A 16,325-nucleotide genomic window follows, 5' to 3' on the forward strand; every position below is an offset into this window, starting at 1 on the left:
ATGCACATTTGCTGTCACTTTGTCTATATTAAACTGATTATGAATATAGATTTTATCAACAATTACTGCCTATTGTAAGTGACATTTTAATGTGACCATAGATGATGTATTTCAAGTAAATGTTTTATCTTTCAGAGCAACTAACAATATCCGTGAGCCCTTCAGATGGTACTGCAGTATATGGAACAGCATCTTACACCATACAGTGCTCCATAACAGGGACACCTCAGGCTACGTCTTGGACTTGGCAAAGGAGACCACAGGCTGGTGGATCATTGACGACAATATCTTCAGGAAGCAAATACTCCATTGTAAATTCTGCCACAGCTCCACATTTAACTATCAACAATATTGTGGAGAGCGATGAACAAGATTATTTCTGTGGTGCCACAAATGTGGCAGGATCACAAACCAGTTCACGCGCTAGACTCACTGTCACAGGAGGTAAGGCATTATAGTTTTAGCAAAAATAAAGTGAAAGAGACTAGAGTATTTACATATGATGAATAACTCATTATTCTTTGAAGTTAATTGTAAATTATATATTACAACACTTATGAATATGACACATCATTTATGATTTTGTAACCATTTAGTAACAAAAATTTATTTCATCCTATATAATTTTTTATCACTGACATTTAAGCTATCCTGACTCGAAAGAGCCTTTTGTGCCAGGCACTTTTTAATGGTCCTGCATCAACTATTTGCCAGAATTTCTGCAAAGCTATGCTGTAAGCCCTGACATTACCATAAAGACACTGTTTTTGTTAGGACTGTTATAAGATTTTATCATGTTTGAGGAATGGAAGGCTCTAAAATTAATTATTGGTTGATAATTTTCTCTGAAAATTTTATATGATGGATGCTTGGGGTCTAAAAAATGTGCATCCACTTCCCTCATGCATGAGCCTTATTTACACTATCCCCAGGCAGGGGAGCTCTTCAACCTCATATACAATTCTTACCCAACTAATGAGTCTTATGTAGAGGAAACATTGATCTGGTCTACCATATTAAAAGCCTGGGAAATGATGAGTTTTTAATCCGTTTCTATTGAGTAAAATTGAAACAATGAAATTATATTTTTATCTTTCCAGACCTTCTTAGTGTATCTATTTCACCAGCTAATGCTGATGTACTCCAGGGACAATCTCAGTTAATTACATGTATTGTTAGTGGAAATCCAGCAGCCACATCCATATCATGGCGTTTCACACCAAGTGGATCTAACCAACAACAAACATTAAGCTTAGGCAATACTGCCAAATATTCTGGTGGTACTACCCAGAATCCTTCATTAACAGTACTGAACTTCCAGTCATCTGATGGTGGTACCTATGTATGTTCTGCTACAAACGCTGTTGGGACACAATCTAGTACAACTTCTGTACTAAGATATATCCGTAAGTATATAAATATGTTTTGATTTCATGCCATGTATGAAATTCCCACTTGAAACATGAAATAGGAAATTTTTATAAAATATTACAATTAACATCCTTATAGGATATTCTGATAAAATATTACAATAAACATCCCATAGGATATTCCGATTAAATAATACAATAAAAAAATCTTCTCTACTTGATATGAGAACTCAAAGATTCAAAGATTATTTTAACTTTGATATCAGAAATACATTATAATCATTTTATCTTTCAGAGCAACTAACAATATCAGTGAGTCCCTCAGATGGTATTGCTATTTATGGAGATTCCTCTTACACCATACAGTGTTCTATAACAGGAACACCCCAGGCTACATCATGGTCTTGGGTAAGGATGCCTATCTCTGGTGGTGGAGAAACGCCAATATCTGCTGGAACCAAATACACCATTGTTAATTCTGCCACAGCTCCACATTTAACTATCAACAATATTGTGGAGGCCGATGAACAAGATTATTACTGTAGAGCCACAAACGTAGCAGGAACACAAACCAGTACACGTGCAAGACTTATCGTCAATGGAGGTCAGTTCTTCATGTTTTAGTTGAGAAACAGTTCTATTTTGTAGTGACAACTGATGTTAAAACCTCAGCACTTGGTCATTAAACTTTAGTTGGTACTCACAGTACAAATATATGCTCAAAACATCATATCTCCTTTGGATTAGCTGAGTTTTGAGTCTTGAGTATGATAATCAGGCTCCTAATTTTTATGACCACAATGGCCGATCTCATTATTCTCACTATTTAACCTTTGGTTCCATTTTTATAAAAAGCTTTTGAATATTTACCAATATATATTATTGTATGTAGAGTTCTGTTACCAGTGACTCTGATCATCAATTGTGAAATCGACAGCAAATAGCATCCAATCAAAAGTGTTGTGTTATTTCATTTCTTCAGAAATTTAATTGATTTCAGATGATAATTACAATTGCTGGAGCCTAATTATGTTATGAAGGGAAAAAGTAAAAAATCTGAAGAAAAAGCTGTTAAAAATAATTTTTATTATTGTTATCTTTCCAGACCTTCTTAGTGTATCTATTTCACCAGCTAATGCTGATGTTCTCCAGGGACAATCTCAATTAATTACATGTACTGTGAGTGGAAATCCAGCAGCCACAGTCATTACATGGTTTTTCACACCAAGTTCATCTAACCAACAACAAACATTAAGCTTAGGCAATACTGCCAAATATTCTGGAGGTACTACCCAAAATCCTTCATTAACAGTACTGAACTTCCAGTCATCTGATGGTGGTACCTATGTATGTTCTGCTACAAATGCTGTTGGATCACAATCTAGTACAACTTCTATTCTTAGATTCATTCGTAAGTATATAAATACATTTTGTTCAAATATTATATTCATACAATTTAGATTTAGATTATATAGGGAAAGTGGGATCTTTGAGAAATTCTGGGAAGATTAGTTTAAACAAAATTACACACTAACGAAAATGTTTGATTTGATTGATTATATTGAGGAAAGCATATGCACCACAATTAGGGCTATTCCATTAAAATGTATGTCAGACAGGGTAGGAAGGGTCTTTCAAAATATCCATGTTTTAGATAATTTTGCATAATGATAATAGAAACATACTGAAAAAAAACCCATAACCCACCTTCAATAGTTTACTTCCCTTGCTACTCTCCCATATTCATTTTAATTTCTTATAAAGGGCACCAAAAATGAACTAGTGTTTAACTATTCAGACGGGATTTCAACAGACTAATCTATATAAAAAATTAGAAACAAGAACCACTTATGAACATCATCGACAAACAAAAGCAGGTTCCTTATGTCTTTATTTTTTCTCTCTTACAGAGCAACTGACTATAGCAGTGAGTCCTTCAGATGGTACTGCTGTATATGGAACAGCATCATACACCATACAGTGCTCCATAACAGGGACACCTCAGGCTACGTCTTGGACTTGGCAAAGGAGACCACAGGCTGGTGGATCATTGACGACAATATCTTCAGGAAACAAATACTCCATTGTTAATTCTGCCACTGCTCCACATTTAACTATCAACAATATTGTGGAAGATGATGAGCAGGATTATTTCTGTGGTGCTACCAATGTTGCAGGATCTCAAACCAGTTCACGTGCTAGACTAACTGTTACGGGTGGTAAGACATTAATGTTTTAGCGAAGAAAGTAAATGTATTTACAAATGAAAAATACTTCTATTCCTAAAAGTGTTTTGCAATGCTTATAAAAGTGAATTTTCATTTAAGATTTTGTAACTATAGTAACAAACGTTTATTTCATTCTATACCTAAGAGCCTTTTGTGCCCAACATTTTGTCATGGTCCAGCTTTAACTGTTTACCAGAAATTTCTGCATAGCTAACTGTAAGCCCTTTCATTACCTTCAGCACACGGTTTACATTACAGTTGTTCTAAGATTTGTATCTGTTTTGGGGATGGATGGTACTGAAATGAACTAATCATTGATGGATAATTATCCCTGAATATTTTATATGATGAGTTGTTCAGGACAAAGAAAAGTGCATTTCAAGATCGACCCAATACAAACTCTGTAGCCTATCCCAAGGCAAAGATTGCCATAGCCATATTTGACACAACTTTTCCATATTTTAAACACTCATCAACTTCATATTTAATTAGTTCAACAATGACGAGTCTTATGTAAAAGAAAGGCTCATCTGGCCTACCAAATTCAAAGCCTTGGAACAGATGTGTTTTTGTAATCCCTTTTTCTGTAGAGTATAATTTAATTAATGACATTCTTTTATTATCTTTTCAGATCTTCTAAGTGTATCTATTTCACCAGCTAATGCTGATGTACTCCAGGGACAATCTCAGTTAATTACATGTATTGTTAGTGGAAATCCAGCGGCCACATCCATATCATGGCGTTTCACACCAAGTGGATCTAACCAACAACAAACATTAAGCTTAAGCAATACTGCCAAATACTCTGGTGGTACTACCCAGAATCCTTCATTAACAGTACTAAACTTCCAGTCATCTGATGGTGGTTCTTATGTATGTTCTGCTACAAATGCTGTTGGAACACGTTCTAGCACAACTTCAGTTCTTAGATATATTCGTGAGTATATTGAAAAATTGTATTTAGTTGCATTCAAAAGAAACATATTAGGATCTTTTATAGGTTTTTTTAGGTATGGGTTTTTCTCATTGTTGAATGGCCTTAATGTGCTCTATAGCTACAGCTAGGTAATTTGGTCTAGATTGAATAGTTGTATAATTAGAAATCATACAAGACTTCTTATTTTTATATATATACCGGTATACATGATTATAGGGTTTTTAAAATAAGACAATCACCATAAGAATAGGGGATGTTGTCATATTTGTTTGTCGGTGTTAATTTTATTAGATTTTACTTCTGTTGAGATTAACAAATGTCATATCAGTAATGAATTTTTCTGTTTGACATTTTATTTTACAGTTTGAAAAACTTTTGATACATAACATTCATAAATATTATTTTCCTTTTCTTTTTGCAGAGCAATTATCAGTAACTGTGAGTCCTTCAGATGGAACTGCTGTTTATGGAGATTCGTCTTACACAATACAGTGTTCCATAACTGGCACTCCCCAGGCCACATCATGGACTTGGACAAGGAGACCAACTGCTGGTGGTTCAGAAACAACAATATCTGGTGGAACCAAATACACCATTGTTAATTCTGCCACTGCTCCACATTTAACTATCAACAGTATTGTGGAGGCTGACGAACAAGACTATTTCTGTGCAGCCACAAATGTGGCAGGAACACAAACCAGTACACGTGCAAGGCTAACTGTCACTGGTGGTGAGTTCTCTACATTATTATCTTCCACTTCAATAGACTTAAGATTAGCAAATACTGGATTATAGTGTGCTGATAGGGGTGAGGAAAGATGGTACATTATTTGTTTTCAACTTCTATAGCTTTCAAGCTAGACCCCTTTAACCTTACCAAAAGATTAATGCACATATAATGAAGTTTTGAATCTGCTATTACGGAATTGTGTGAAGAATTTTTTTCACATTTTTCCAGAGTTGGGATTTTATTTATTTTCTAGCAAATGTAACTGAAACTACATTGTAAACAATTTACATTGATTAGTCACAAATATTTAAAACTTTGACCCATTTTCTTTTTAGAATTGTTGACCGTTTCCATCTCTCCAGCCAATGCTGAGGTCATCAGAGGAAACAGCCAAATAATTACATGTACTGTAAGTGGAAATCCATCGGTCACCAACGTAGCATGGACAAAAGATGGTCAATCTGTTAACGTGGCCGGAAACCCAACAAAATATTCTGGCGGTACTCCAGGGAACCCATCACTGACTGTTACCAATTTCGAGACAACTGATGCTGGTTCCTATGTCTGTATAGCTACCAATGCTGTGGGGAGCCAGTCTAGCTCTACTTCTGTGTTGACCTATATCGGTAGGTACTACCTATCTACCATGCCTGCAGTAGTGTCCATCCGGCTGATAGAAATATCTGACTTTAGTAACCTACCATTATGGTCAATGATTATTTATTGTTATACCTTTATATATACCACCTTATTCCCTACCAAAGCTAAACATTTAAAATGAGGATTATTTGGAACATTTTCTTTATATTTTTATGAAGAAATGAAAATTGCACGGAAAACCAAATTTTGTTTGTTTATTTTGCATTCCTCCTTTATGTTTAGTTGGAAAATATGCTCACATGCACAAATGCTGTTTTTCTTTCGTTAAAAGGTATAACAAAACAGTTATAGAATGTGTTTTTGACAACACTTTTTTTTTGGGTTAAAACCATTAACTTTTACTTACAGTCTTCAGGCTTTAGACAAGAGCATGGTCTTAAGGTTCAAATAAAACAGCTGTTGGCTTTTAACACATTCAATAACTGGTTATTGGTGTCACCAAATACGTTACTGACCTGATTAAATTTGATAGAAGTAGGTTGTATGTGTTATGTTCTTTTGGCGGGGAAGTTAACATAAGATATAAAAAACATTGTTATGACAAGAATAAGTTATGATTTCATACATTATACAGTCAGATTTGGATCAAAAAGTTTCCTAATTATCCAAATGATGATTCCGTCAATGATTCTGAAGAAACAATTTTGACTGTATTTCTTTTGAATCAAAATTCCTTTTAGTAATTATACATAATTAGTAACTGCTGAAACGAGCTTAGATACATTGTTTTATATTAAAGAACAAGCTTTCATGATAGCTGAACAATTCAGCTTACTGCAGCTTCCATAGAACAATGTATTAAACTTTTTACATTAAAAAATATTATTTTTCTCTCTTCCAGTTGAATCAAAACACATGTGACTTACTGCAACAAAATTTCTATATTTGTTTTAAACCAATAATATTATGATTTTACTAATTTTATGATATATTGTCGTACTTTCTTCCATATTATCTCCATGTCCAAAGTGGACATTATATATATAATTACGGGTTATATTAACTGACTTTGTGACACTAATACACATGTGTTTGTACTGATACTGTAATATACATTACCACTGTAGAAGGTAGTTGCACATATGTATGCAAACATCAAATGTAGTGAAAATTGTAAAAACAGCTTATATCTGACATTCTGCACTTTCAAACATGTATTTCACATTTACAAGACATTCCTTTAAAACGCATGATTATTTTGTCTCTTTCAATTTATAGATAATTTTCCCTAAAAATTAGTATTTTGGGAGGAATTTCTTTTCATACAGTTATTTAGAAACAACAATGTCACATATTCTGTAAAAAAACAGTACCTGCATGACAAGTTTGAGGACTCAGTACCGTAGTTTAATATCAGCAAGATGTACCAAAAACACATTTATTTTTGGTCATAAAGGGAAAATGGAGGTATTGCGTCACTGGGTCCACCCTTGCATATGTTATGTATTAATTCACTATCAGTTCATTTGTGAATATCATAAGATACAGTATTTTACAAAGACTGAAGTTGATTTAGAAAATGTCCTTGTGTTATGTCAAGGGGAGATAATTTCCTTTCAGAGTTTATTGAGTTGGACATGTTTATCATGAGAAAAACTACAGAATGTCAGATATACTGTTTAATGTAGAAGGTATCTTTTTAAACAAAATAACTTCTCAAAGGGGAAAAGTTTCAATTATTTCATGTAGATGGTTTTCAGTTTTGTAAATGCTTTATTTTGCTGTATTAAAGCATACATTTGTGTACAAGAAATAAAACTCCTGGTAAACAAAGACATAAAATGAAATAAAAATTACTTAAATACTCTACTAGTGACAGCACTACACATTAATTGGAGAATGAGTGTAGGGAATGATTTAATTATCACTGTTGTTACGTCAACAGTTGAATAACTTTTAAATTCTTGGATTTGCTAGGCTTATTCCTATATGTAATATTTAATAACAATTTGATTTTATCAAATAACTGGACTGGACGGAATATCTTGTAGGATAAATAATATCGGAAAATTTGTAATTAGTGCCTTGTAAATAGTTGTTGCTAAAATTGAAAAAGAAAAATTTGTTTTTGATCCAAAGTAACAACAAATAGAAAACAATATTTTAGAAAAATTTAACTAAAAATTTTATTCAATTTTGTTTTGGTCAATTATAAAAGTGATTAATAAAAGCTTTGCTAATGATGCACACCCCGCTATATACTTTATTATATCAGTCTATCACCGTAATAAAATAGGGAATCACTGCTTTGCTAATAATTGTCTAATTTTAAAATAAATAGTTTCAGCATAAAACATTACAAACTCAATGAACTTAATGCCACTAAGCTAAATTATATAGACTGTTATTTGAAAATTCTAGAAAAAGATTAATGATTAGCACTGTTTCATTTATAGTTGTTATTTGAATGATGGTCCAAGAAAAAAAGGCTATATAAAAATTCTAATCTTTTCAAATTTTCCAAATGATAAATGTAAATACAGAAATATAAAACAAAAATTATCTTCATTAAACAAAATTTCTTTCATCAATTCTGTCATTCACAAAGTTTATTAGTTTTTAATTCATACTGTAGTTGCAGACATATATCGAATTACTAAATTTAAAAGCAATAGCACATCTAAAATAGTAATTTTATTTATATGATCCTTGTAGGCAAAAATTTGACGCAGCAAAACAAAATCAAAAATTTCTGCTACCACCAAAACTAAAAATGATTCTTAGAAACCTTGGTTGTATTTTCCTATAGTGTGTATTTGAAAAAGGTCAACACCTGAAATCATGGTAAAAATATATCAGCTTAAAATGCTATATTTTTTGTGTCAAATATTTTTGTTCTTTTGTAATTTATGTTTCAGGGACTCCATTTTGTCATCAGATCGTGTGTATATGCATGATGGCATGATGAAGGTTTTACACTCCTAGTGTTGTAGCAAGCATGTTTTGTAAAGGTTTTTAATTATTGCTTTACTGGTATTCAATGGTTAAAGAATTTTTACAAAGAAAATTTTAGGAACAGATCAAACTAGAGGAGTTTCACACTGTGTGTTAAGTTTGAACACTTGTGTACACCTTTGTTGTAAAGCTTTTCACACCTCTGTTCCAAATCAAAAATAAGTTGCAAAATTCTTACTAGAGAGAGAAATGAATGCCAATAAGAATTTTATGTTAGGACAAGATATTTTTCAATCAGCCTCCAAGCTATTTTGCTTACTTGTTTTTTTTTAATTGAAGTAATGACAGTTAGCCTTTGGGCCCCTTATGATAAAATCAGTAGAAATTTTTTACATTGCCAAAAGCTTTCTCTGCCGATGTCAATTTTTTGATAGACTTGGCATTTTTACAGTTTTGAGAAAAATCTTACTTATTTTGAGGGAATCATTAAGGATAATAGGAGACTTGTTGGTATATATGTCAATGAAACAGCATCCCAATAAGACAAAAAATTAACAAAAATTGTGTTGAAAAAGAACACTTTGCATGCAGCATGTTGAAGATTATATATTACGTTGAAATATAGACGGAAAATCAGGATTTTTCTTGCATTGATTATTTGTATAGATTAACATTTCTGTGTTTGTATGGTATATGTAGTAATAAAATTTCATTTGTATATAATTATATATTTTCCTGAGTATATATATGCTTTCGTGTGTCTCTGTACATAATTATTTATTCCTGAACATATATATTTATTAATTGTCAGCTGAGTTAATACTATATATATTGTAATCACTGTGAATGCTTATAAATGTCTCAGTTTTTAGAGGTTGCGTACTAGAATTGTTGAGAAATGTTGACATCGAAGAAATAAACAAACAGATAAGTTGTCCACTGTCATTCATTGGTAGAACTAGTTAGAGTAGTCGCAAATAAAAGCGAATAACTATTTTTGGAAATTTTATCTTCAAGTTAACATTTAGAAGAATAGGAGTTATTAGATATAACTTTTTTTTTTTCAATTTATTCTTCTTTTACAAAACCATTTATAAAAAAAAATATAAAAAAAAAAAAATTCTTTAAATTTTTTGATTATTGAAATAGGGAATCTCTTCAATTAGCCTTGAAGAACTTTTAGTGGACATATACCACTACAATGGCCCTACTAATATCACACTACAATGATCCTATGCTTCAGTTTAAGTCATGCAGAATGAATACTTTGTGTATATCTGCAATGATATGTTGTATACTATATATATATTACAACAGGATACTTATTGTTTACATGTATTTATTCGAAAAGGATAACATCATCATTTAAATGAGTTATGCATTAAGTGATTTTAACTGTTGAATTCTTATAACTAAAGCAAAAATTATAAGGCCATATGGAATACAGATGGTTCTTATTACTGGCTGGAAAACTTTATTTCATTAAACTATATTTTTTAGTGTTTAGTGATGGTATTATGATTAAAACCATGCTTATAAAAAAAATTGGTCAACAAAATCTTGAGTTAACAATTTAATAATAAGAACAAGTTGGATTACCAGAACCACAATTTAAATTTTATTTGACTTGATCATTTTGAGATAATTGGTAAAATTGAGATTTTCAAATCTTGTTTTTAATCAAATAAAGCCATTAATATTTCAAACAATATTAAAGGTAAGGATTTATCAAAAAATGAATTTTCTTATTAAATTGAATTTTTATTTGAGATGATTTATATGAGTTGAAGAAATATTAAGGGGTGTGTTTGATTCTTTATTTACAGAATTCTTGTCACTTACCGTCAGCCCATCATCTGGCAGTGCTGTACTTGGAGCCCAATCGTATGTGATAGCATGCCAGATTACTGGTAACCCAACAGCCACTAACTGGTATTGGACCAAGACCCCATCCAGCGGTGGACAATCAGAGAACATCAACCGTAACACCAACAATAATAAATATACAGTTCAGGAAAACGCACAGAATCCCCAATTGACAATAAAGAATATTCAGCAATCTGATGATGCTAATTATGTGTGTAATGCACAAAATACTGCAGGGCTACGAACAAGTTCAGCTGCAAGACTTATTGTTACTGGACGTATGTATTATTACAATTATCTTGTGTTTTTTTATCACTCAAAAACACTTTAGAAGCTTTTCAGTCATCATTTATTGACCTTAGATGTAACTGGTAACTGTATTAAATAAAATCCATGTAAGTACATCAGAATCCCCTTTGGAAGCCTCTAATTTTGCTGAAAGATGTTCAAAAAATAACTAGAGATCTTGTTCTTTGCTGCAACATTTAGACAGCCTGTACCAATTTCAAAAATAATTCAGATAACTTTTTCTGTTGCGTTGTAATTTTCAAAATTGTGTTGTGTTCATTTTGTGGCATTAAAATTCATATTCAAAGGTATTTGAAAAAATTGTTGTTAAACTGGATTAAGAGTGCTATGAATAATTTTCTTAAACACAGATATTGTGTTACCAATGGACTCAATATATTACCCGATATTGTTTTTGTTTTCAGAATTAGCAAGTATTACAGCAAGTCCATCAACACAGTTTGCCAATTATGGTGCTAATTCAGTAACAATCCAGTGTAGTGTTTCTGCATCACCTTCAGCTACAGCTGTTGGATGGAGAAAAGTTTCCTTAAATGGTCAGACATCTACAGAAATAGATGCACAAAATAGCAATAATAAATATTCTATTGTCAATTCGTTGACCGCACCACATTTGACCATCAACAATGTTGACTTCAATGACGATTCCAATTATGTATGTTTTGCTACCAATGCTGTGGGTACAGGCACCAGTAATAATGCTAGAGTTGATGTCATTGGCAGTAAGTATTATTTTCTGATATTTTTATTTTAATATTTTCCTATATTTATGAACTTTAATATTAAAATCTTATTATATTGACATTAACCCTTAGAGAAATAAAAAAAAGTTATTAGCATCTAAAAAAAAGAAAAAAAGAAAAAGGGGGAGGAGAAAGAAAAGAGAAGGAAAGAGAAAATAAATATTTATTTTCCTTTTGATCAGTAAAGACAAGTTGTAACATAAGACTTATTGTGGATTTATTAATTTTTCGTTGGATACCAATTTTTGTGGATTTCGGCAGGTTATGGAGAACCAATTTAAATGTTCAACAAATTACAAATTATCTTAAGGAATGTATGCAGACTTTGCCAAAACAACAAAATGAAATATCCACAAAAAAAACCCAGAAAAATTCTTACCATGAAAAAAAATGAATCCACATCATCTATTTTCTACTTTTCATCTTATGCAATTTTGTTATCACAGTTGTACAATGTATGTTTTTGATCAGAATGATTTTTTTTCAGCTGTATTAAATGTTTAATTTATGACCTTTATTATCATGTAAAAAGATTTATTAAAAAATTCATGAAAATATCTTCCTTTGTTTTAGGTGCCCCACAAGTCTCAATACCACAGAGTGCCTACAGTGTTATATATGGAAGTGATATAACAATCCCTTGTACCATTCTTAATGCTAACCCAGCTCATTTCAGAGTCACATGGTATTATACCGGCAGTAACAACCAGCAGACTACAATCAATACTGGAGATCCTTCCCAGTACAGTGGTGGTGTCTTAGGAAACCCAGGTCTCACCATTCTCAATGCTAACAACCAAGATGCTGGATTTTATAAATGTGAAGCTGAGAATCAAGTAAACAGTGGTCAGAGTAGTAATACACAGTTGAATGTCATCGGAGGTAAGTTGGTTTATACTTATTTGTCATTCCATATTTTTTTTTACCTTCAAGCATACTAATTAGAAGACGTTGTATAATATACATGCAGAAAATATGTTTTATGCAACAAAGTTAAAATACTTGTATGTCAGTATTCTTTTTTCAAACGGGAAGTATGAGATGAAAAAATAGATAAAAGGTAGTCGTTCCTAAAGGTCTTAGCTGAGAAAAATTCTTTACAAAGTAACATTAGGCTTTAAAGCATTGTGTTCAAATTTTTTAGAAGATAATTTTTCGTAAATATTTGTTTGATTTTACTATTTAATGTGTCTTTTTTTTTTTTTAATTTAGTTTTTTTATAAATATTTGCTTTGACTTCAGTTACACTTTTATCCATAGATTTACTAAAAATTATCTTGTTGGGATATTTTCATCAAATTTGGTGTAATGCTTGTTGATTGAGGTATAAATGACTAGGAAAATGAGTGACATCAAAAATATCATAAATTTAAGATAAATTTAAGTTATTGAGCTTTAGGCTCCTGAAGTATCCGCTTTTTGCATTTTTCTGTGAGATTTACCAGCAAATATTGACAATTATGTAGAGTTTAAAGGGTTAACAGTTATAAAAACTGGACGCATGTTTAAAAAATAATGTTTCAGGGGAAATCTTTGCTATTTAAAACATAACAATCTCATTCCAGCTTATTGCTATGTTCATAACATGCTTATTTAAAGACCGTAATAATTCATTTTTTGTGTCCAATTTTGATTTTAATTTTCATTTATAGCAATTTTTTTTGAAGAGTTGCATGCTGATCTCGCATAAGTTTTCTTCTTATTTTCCCATAATTTTAAATTAAAATATAATTTGCTGATTTTGAATACTTGTTCAAAACACATATACATGAAGAGTATATTGTTCTTAAAAATAGATATACCAGTTGTTCAACTGAGCAAGACTACAGAAGTTGTTGTTTTTGATGCATCTGTTACCCTAGTCTGTTCTATCAGGTCACAAAACCCTGTTGTGACTGAAATCGTTTGGCAGTTTACAAACAGCAATCAGATTACTACACAAATAGTCATTTCCACCAGTGCTGGGAAATACAGTGGTTCCACTGTAAATAACCCATCTTTGACAATAAACAATGCGGTATTCCAAGATGCTGGAACGTATCAATGTTTTGCCCGAAACGCAGTTGGTACCGGACAAAGTTCCACCCTTGCTTTGGGTATCGCTGGCGGTAGGTGACGAGGTGAAAGTGGCGTTGCTTTGTTAACACTAACACGGTCATTTAAATCAAAAAAATATAAACATCTTTCTAAAATGATACATAAGAACTAAGTCTGGCTTTTAACAGTTTGAGGAATAACACAAATATATATTTTAATTGCCTCTTGTAAATAAAAAAAAATAACTTAATGTATAATATTTAACATTAAACCTTTGTTTTAAGTTTCTTTTTCTCCTTTGAAAAAAAAAGCTACCGTTTATAATTTGGCAAATTGAGATTAAAATAAAAAAAGAATCAAAATTTCATGTTAAGAAAATCACGTAGCAAAACAATAAATTGATGTCAAATTATTTAATAGATGTGCCAGTTGTATGGCTCAGTAGAAGTGATGACTTTGTTCTATACGGAACCAGAAATTTAAATATAGATTGCTGGATATCAACACCAGACTATCCACTTTTATCTGTTGTCTGGCAAAAAACTAGATATGGTGTCACCACACAATTAAATGTGGCCATCAGTAATGGCAAATATAGTGGCTCATCTTTAGTTCATCCTGGTCTGACAATTAACAACGCAGAATTTACAGATTCTGGTAGCTACGTATGCATCGCGACTAATCTCCTTGGTAACGGCTATAGTCCTGCCTATGAGTTAAACATATATGCTAGTAAGTCATTCAGTGTGGTATGACTTGCTTACAAAGTAACCCTTGTTGCTACATGTTCAGATATAAATTTGTTAAAAACACGGATTTAAGAAACAATATAACATGTAAAGCCATCTCCATCGATATCAAATCACTTTTTAACGTGTGTTTAAAAACATCAATGCCAACGGGAATCAGTGTGTTTTGTGGAATACACATATATTTATATTATACATAATGTTTGATTTGTATGATGTTTTTTGGGATTGGATTTCATCATAAATTATGAGTTCAGTCATTTTCATATCATAGTTTTAATAAATTGCTAAAGATATCAACAGAACCTAGCCCATTTACCAATTTGTGTATGTTTGCCTTTTTTCACTCATAAACTTTAAAATTAGCTATCACACAGTTAAACATAGTTGTGTGATACACACCATCGTCATGGTTTCTTGGCAACAGTTAAAGTATTTTCTTTCAGTACCTCTGGTGATTTAATTTTTTCGGCCACAGGCTGATGCCAATCAGTTAAGTCATCGACATAACCAATATGCTGCAGGACTAATATCAAGTGTGCCAAAACATTGGGAACAAAGTGAGCTCATATGGCAACGTGTGTTAGGATATTTGGAAAGTTAGTCGAAACTAAACAATAATGCCTTAACAAAGATATTCTTATGAAATTAACCAGTATGCAATATCAGCATTGTCAAGTATTGTAACATGGTCCAATTTTTTTTAATAAATTGATTTTTGTTATGCTTTTAATTGAATGTTTTCAAAATTAAAATACAGGTCTGATATCTTTTCTTGAAGAACATTTTTGTTTAGAAAATGCACTTCTGAATTAACCGCTGAGCTCACTTTTAAGGTAATGCTTAATATTGATGTATAAACTTCAATGGTTTGAAGTTTCACTGGTTTGTGGACAGTTATATCCTGTGTGACTGTTGCTGCTGATTTATAAGGCCATAACTTGCTGATATATAAACTCCAAGAGCAATAACCCGTAATAAGTCTGAAAATACATTTATGGTGAATTTACACAGTTTAATCATTACATATATTCTTATGTAACAATCGCTAATTAATAAAAATTTACAATATTGTCAATGACATTATAACTCTTACCACTCTAAGATATTATACTATTTCATTGAACAAGTAAAAACCACTATTTTATACATGTATAACCAGAAGTTATCATAAGTAAAATATAACAAAACTATTGATAGTATTCTTAAATGTTGCAGAATTCTTCCAGTATAAATATGAATTTTTTTTTTTTTTAATTTTCAGTCAGAAATCAATATATATTTTATATTGGTTTGTATTGTGATATGATACAAGATTTTTGTGTCGTGCATTTATTAAATTATATTATATATATTAAGTAATATACATGATATATGTAAAATACTACCTAGAAATAAGATTTATAGATGATTAAATAAGTGTTTAATGATGCTGCGATATTCTTTAGCAATTTTCTAAAAGACGTTTCTTTTTTCTATTTAAATAGGTGCATTGACTGTTACCATCCCATCATCCACATATTCCGTTTTACTTGGGAACCAGATCAGTATCACTTGTACTGTGTCAGGGTCACCTTCAGCCACCAATGTTTACTGGATGAAACAACAAACTAATGGCGGATCATTCTCCAACGTGGACATAACCGGAAACAATAGATACAGTGGTGGTACCTTAAGCAGTCCAACATTGGTAATCAACTCTGCTCAATTTAGTGACGAAGGAAACTATAGGTGTCATGGCGTCAATGCTGCAGGAGATGCTAACAGCATCGTGACAAATCTTGATGTCACTGGCAGTGAG

General features: G+C 31.7%; 1 protein-coding gene across 6 annotated transcripts in view; it reads left to right on the forward strand.

The window, feature by feature from the left end:
• Window positions 1–16,325, forward strand: part of LOC143080342 (hemicentin-1-like) — an 86,747-nt gene that overhangs the window by 30,312 nt on the left and 40,110 nt on the right. For 3 of the 6 annotated variants that reach the window (XM_076256146.1, XM_076256145.1, XM_076256147.1), the window contains exons 15-27: window positions 136–444; window positions 1,101–1,406; window positions 1,666–1,974; window positions 2,476–2,781; window positions 3,281–3,589; window positions 4,230–4,535; window positions 4,957–5,265; window positions 5,601–5,891; window positions 10,647–10,964; window positions 11,400–11,717; window positions 12,312–12,620; window positions 13,535–13,846; window positions 16,012–16,320. In XM_076256146.1, coding sequence (XP_076112261.1) covers window positions 136–444; window positions 1,101–1,406; window positions 1,666–1,974; window positions 2,476–2,781; window positions 3,281–3,589; window positions 4,230–4,535; window positions 4,957–5,265; window positions 5,601–5,891; window positions 10,647–10,964; window positions 11,400–11,717; window positions 12,312–12,620; window positions 13,535–13,846; window positions 16,012–16,320 — 4,011 coding nt within the window. The remainder of the gene's footprint in view (window positions 1–135; window positions 445–1,100; window positions 1,407–1,665; window positions 1,975–2,475; window positions 2,782–3,280; window positions 3,590–4,229; window positions 4,536–4,956; window positions 5,266–5,600; window positions 5,892–10,646; window positions 10,965–11,399; window positions 11,718–12,311; window positions 12,621–13,534; window positions 13,847–16,011; window positions 16,321–16,325) is intronic. The other 3 variants (XM_076256148.1, XM_076256149.1, XM_076256150.1) reach the window with 3 other exon arrangements.

This window comes from Mytilus galloprovincialis, chromosome 6 (genome assembly GCF_965363235.1).
Source record: "Mytilus galloprovincialis chromosome 6, xbMytGall1.hap1.1, whole genome shotgun sequence".
In the NCBI taxonomy this organism is placed as follows: domain Eukaryota; kingdom Metazoa; phylum Mollusca; class Bivalvia; order Mytilida; family Mytilidae; genus Mytilus; species Mytilus galloprovincialis.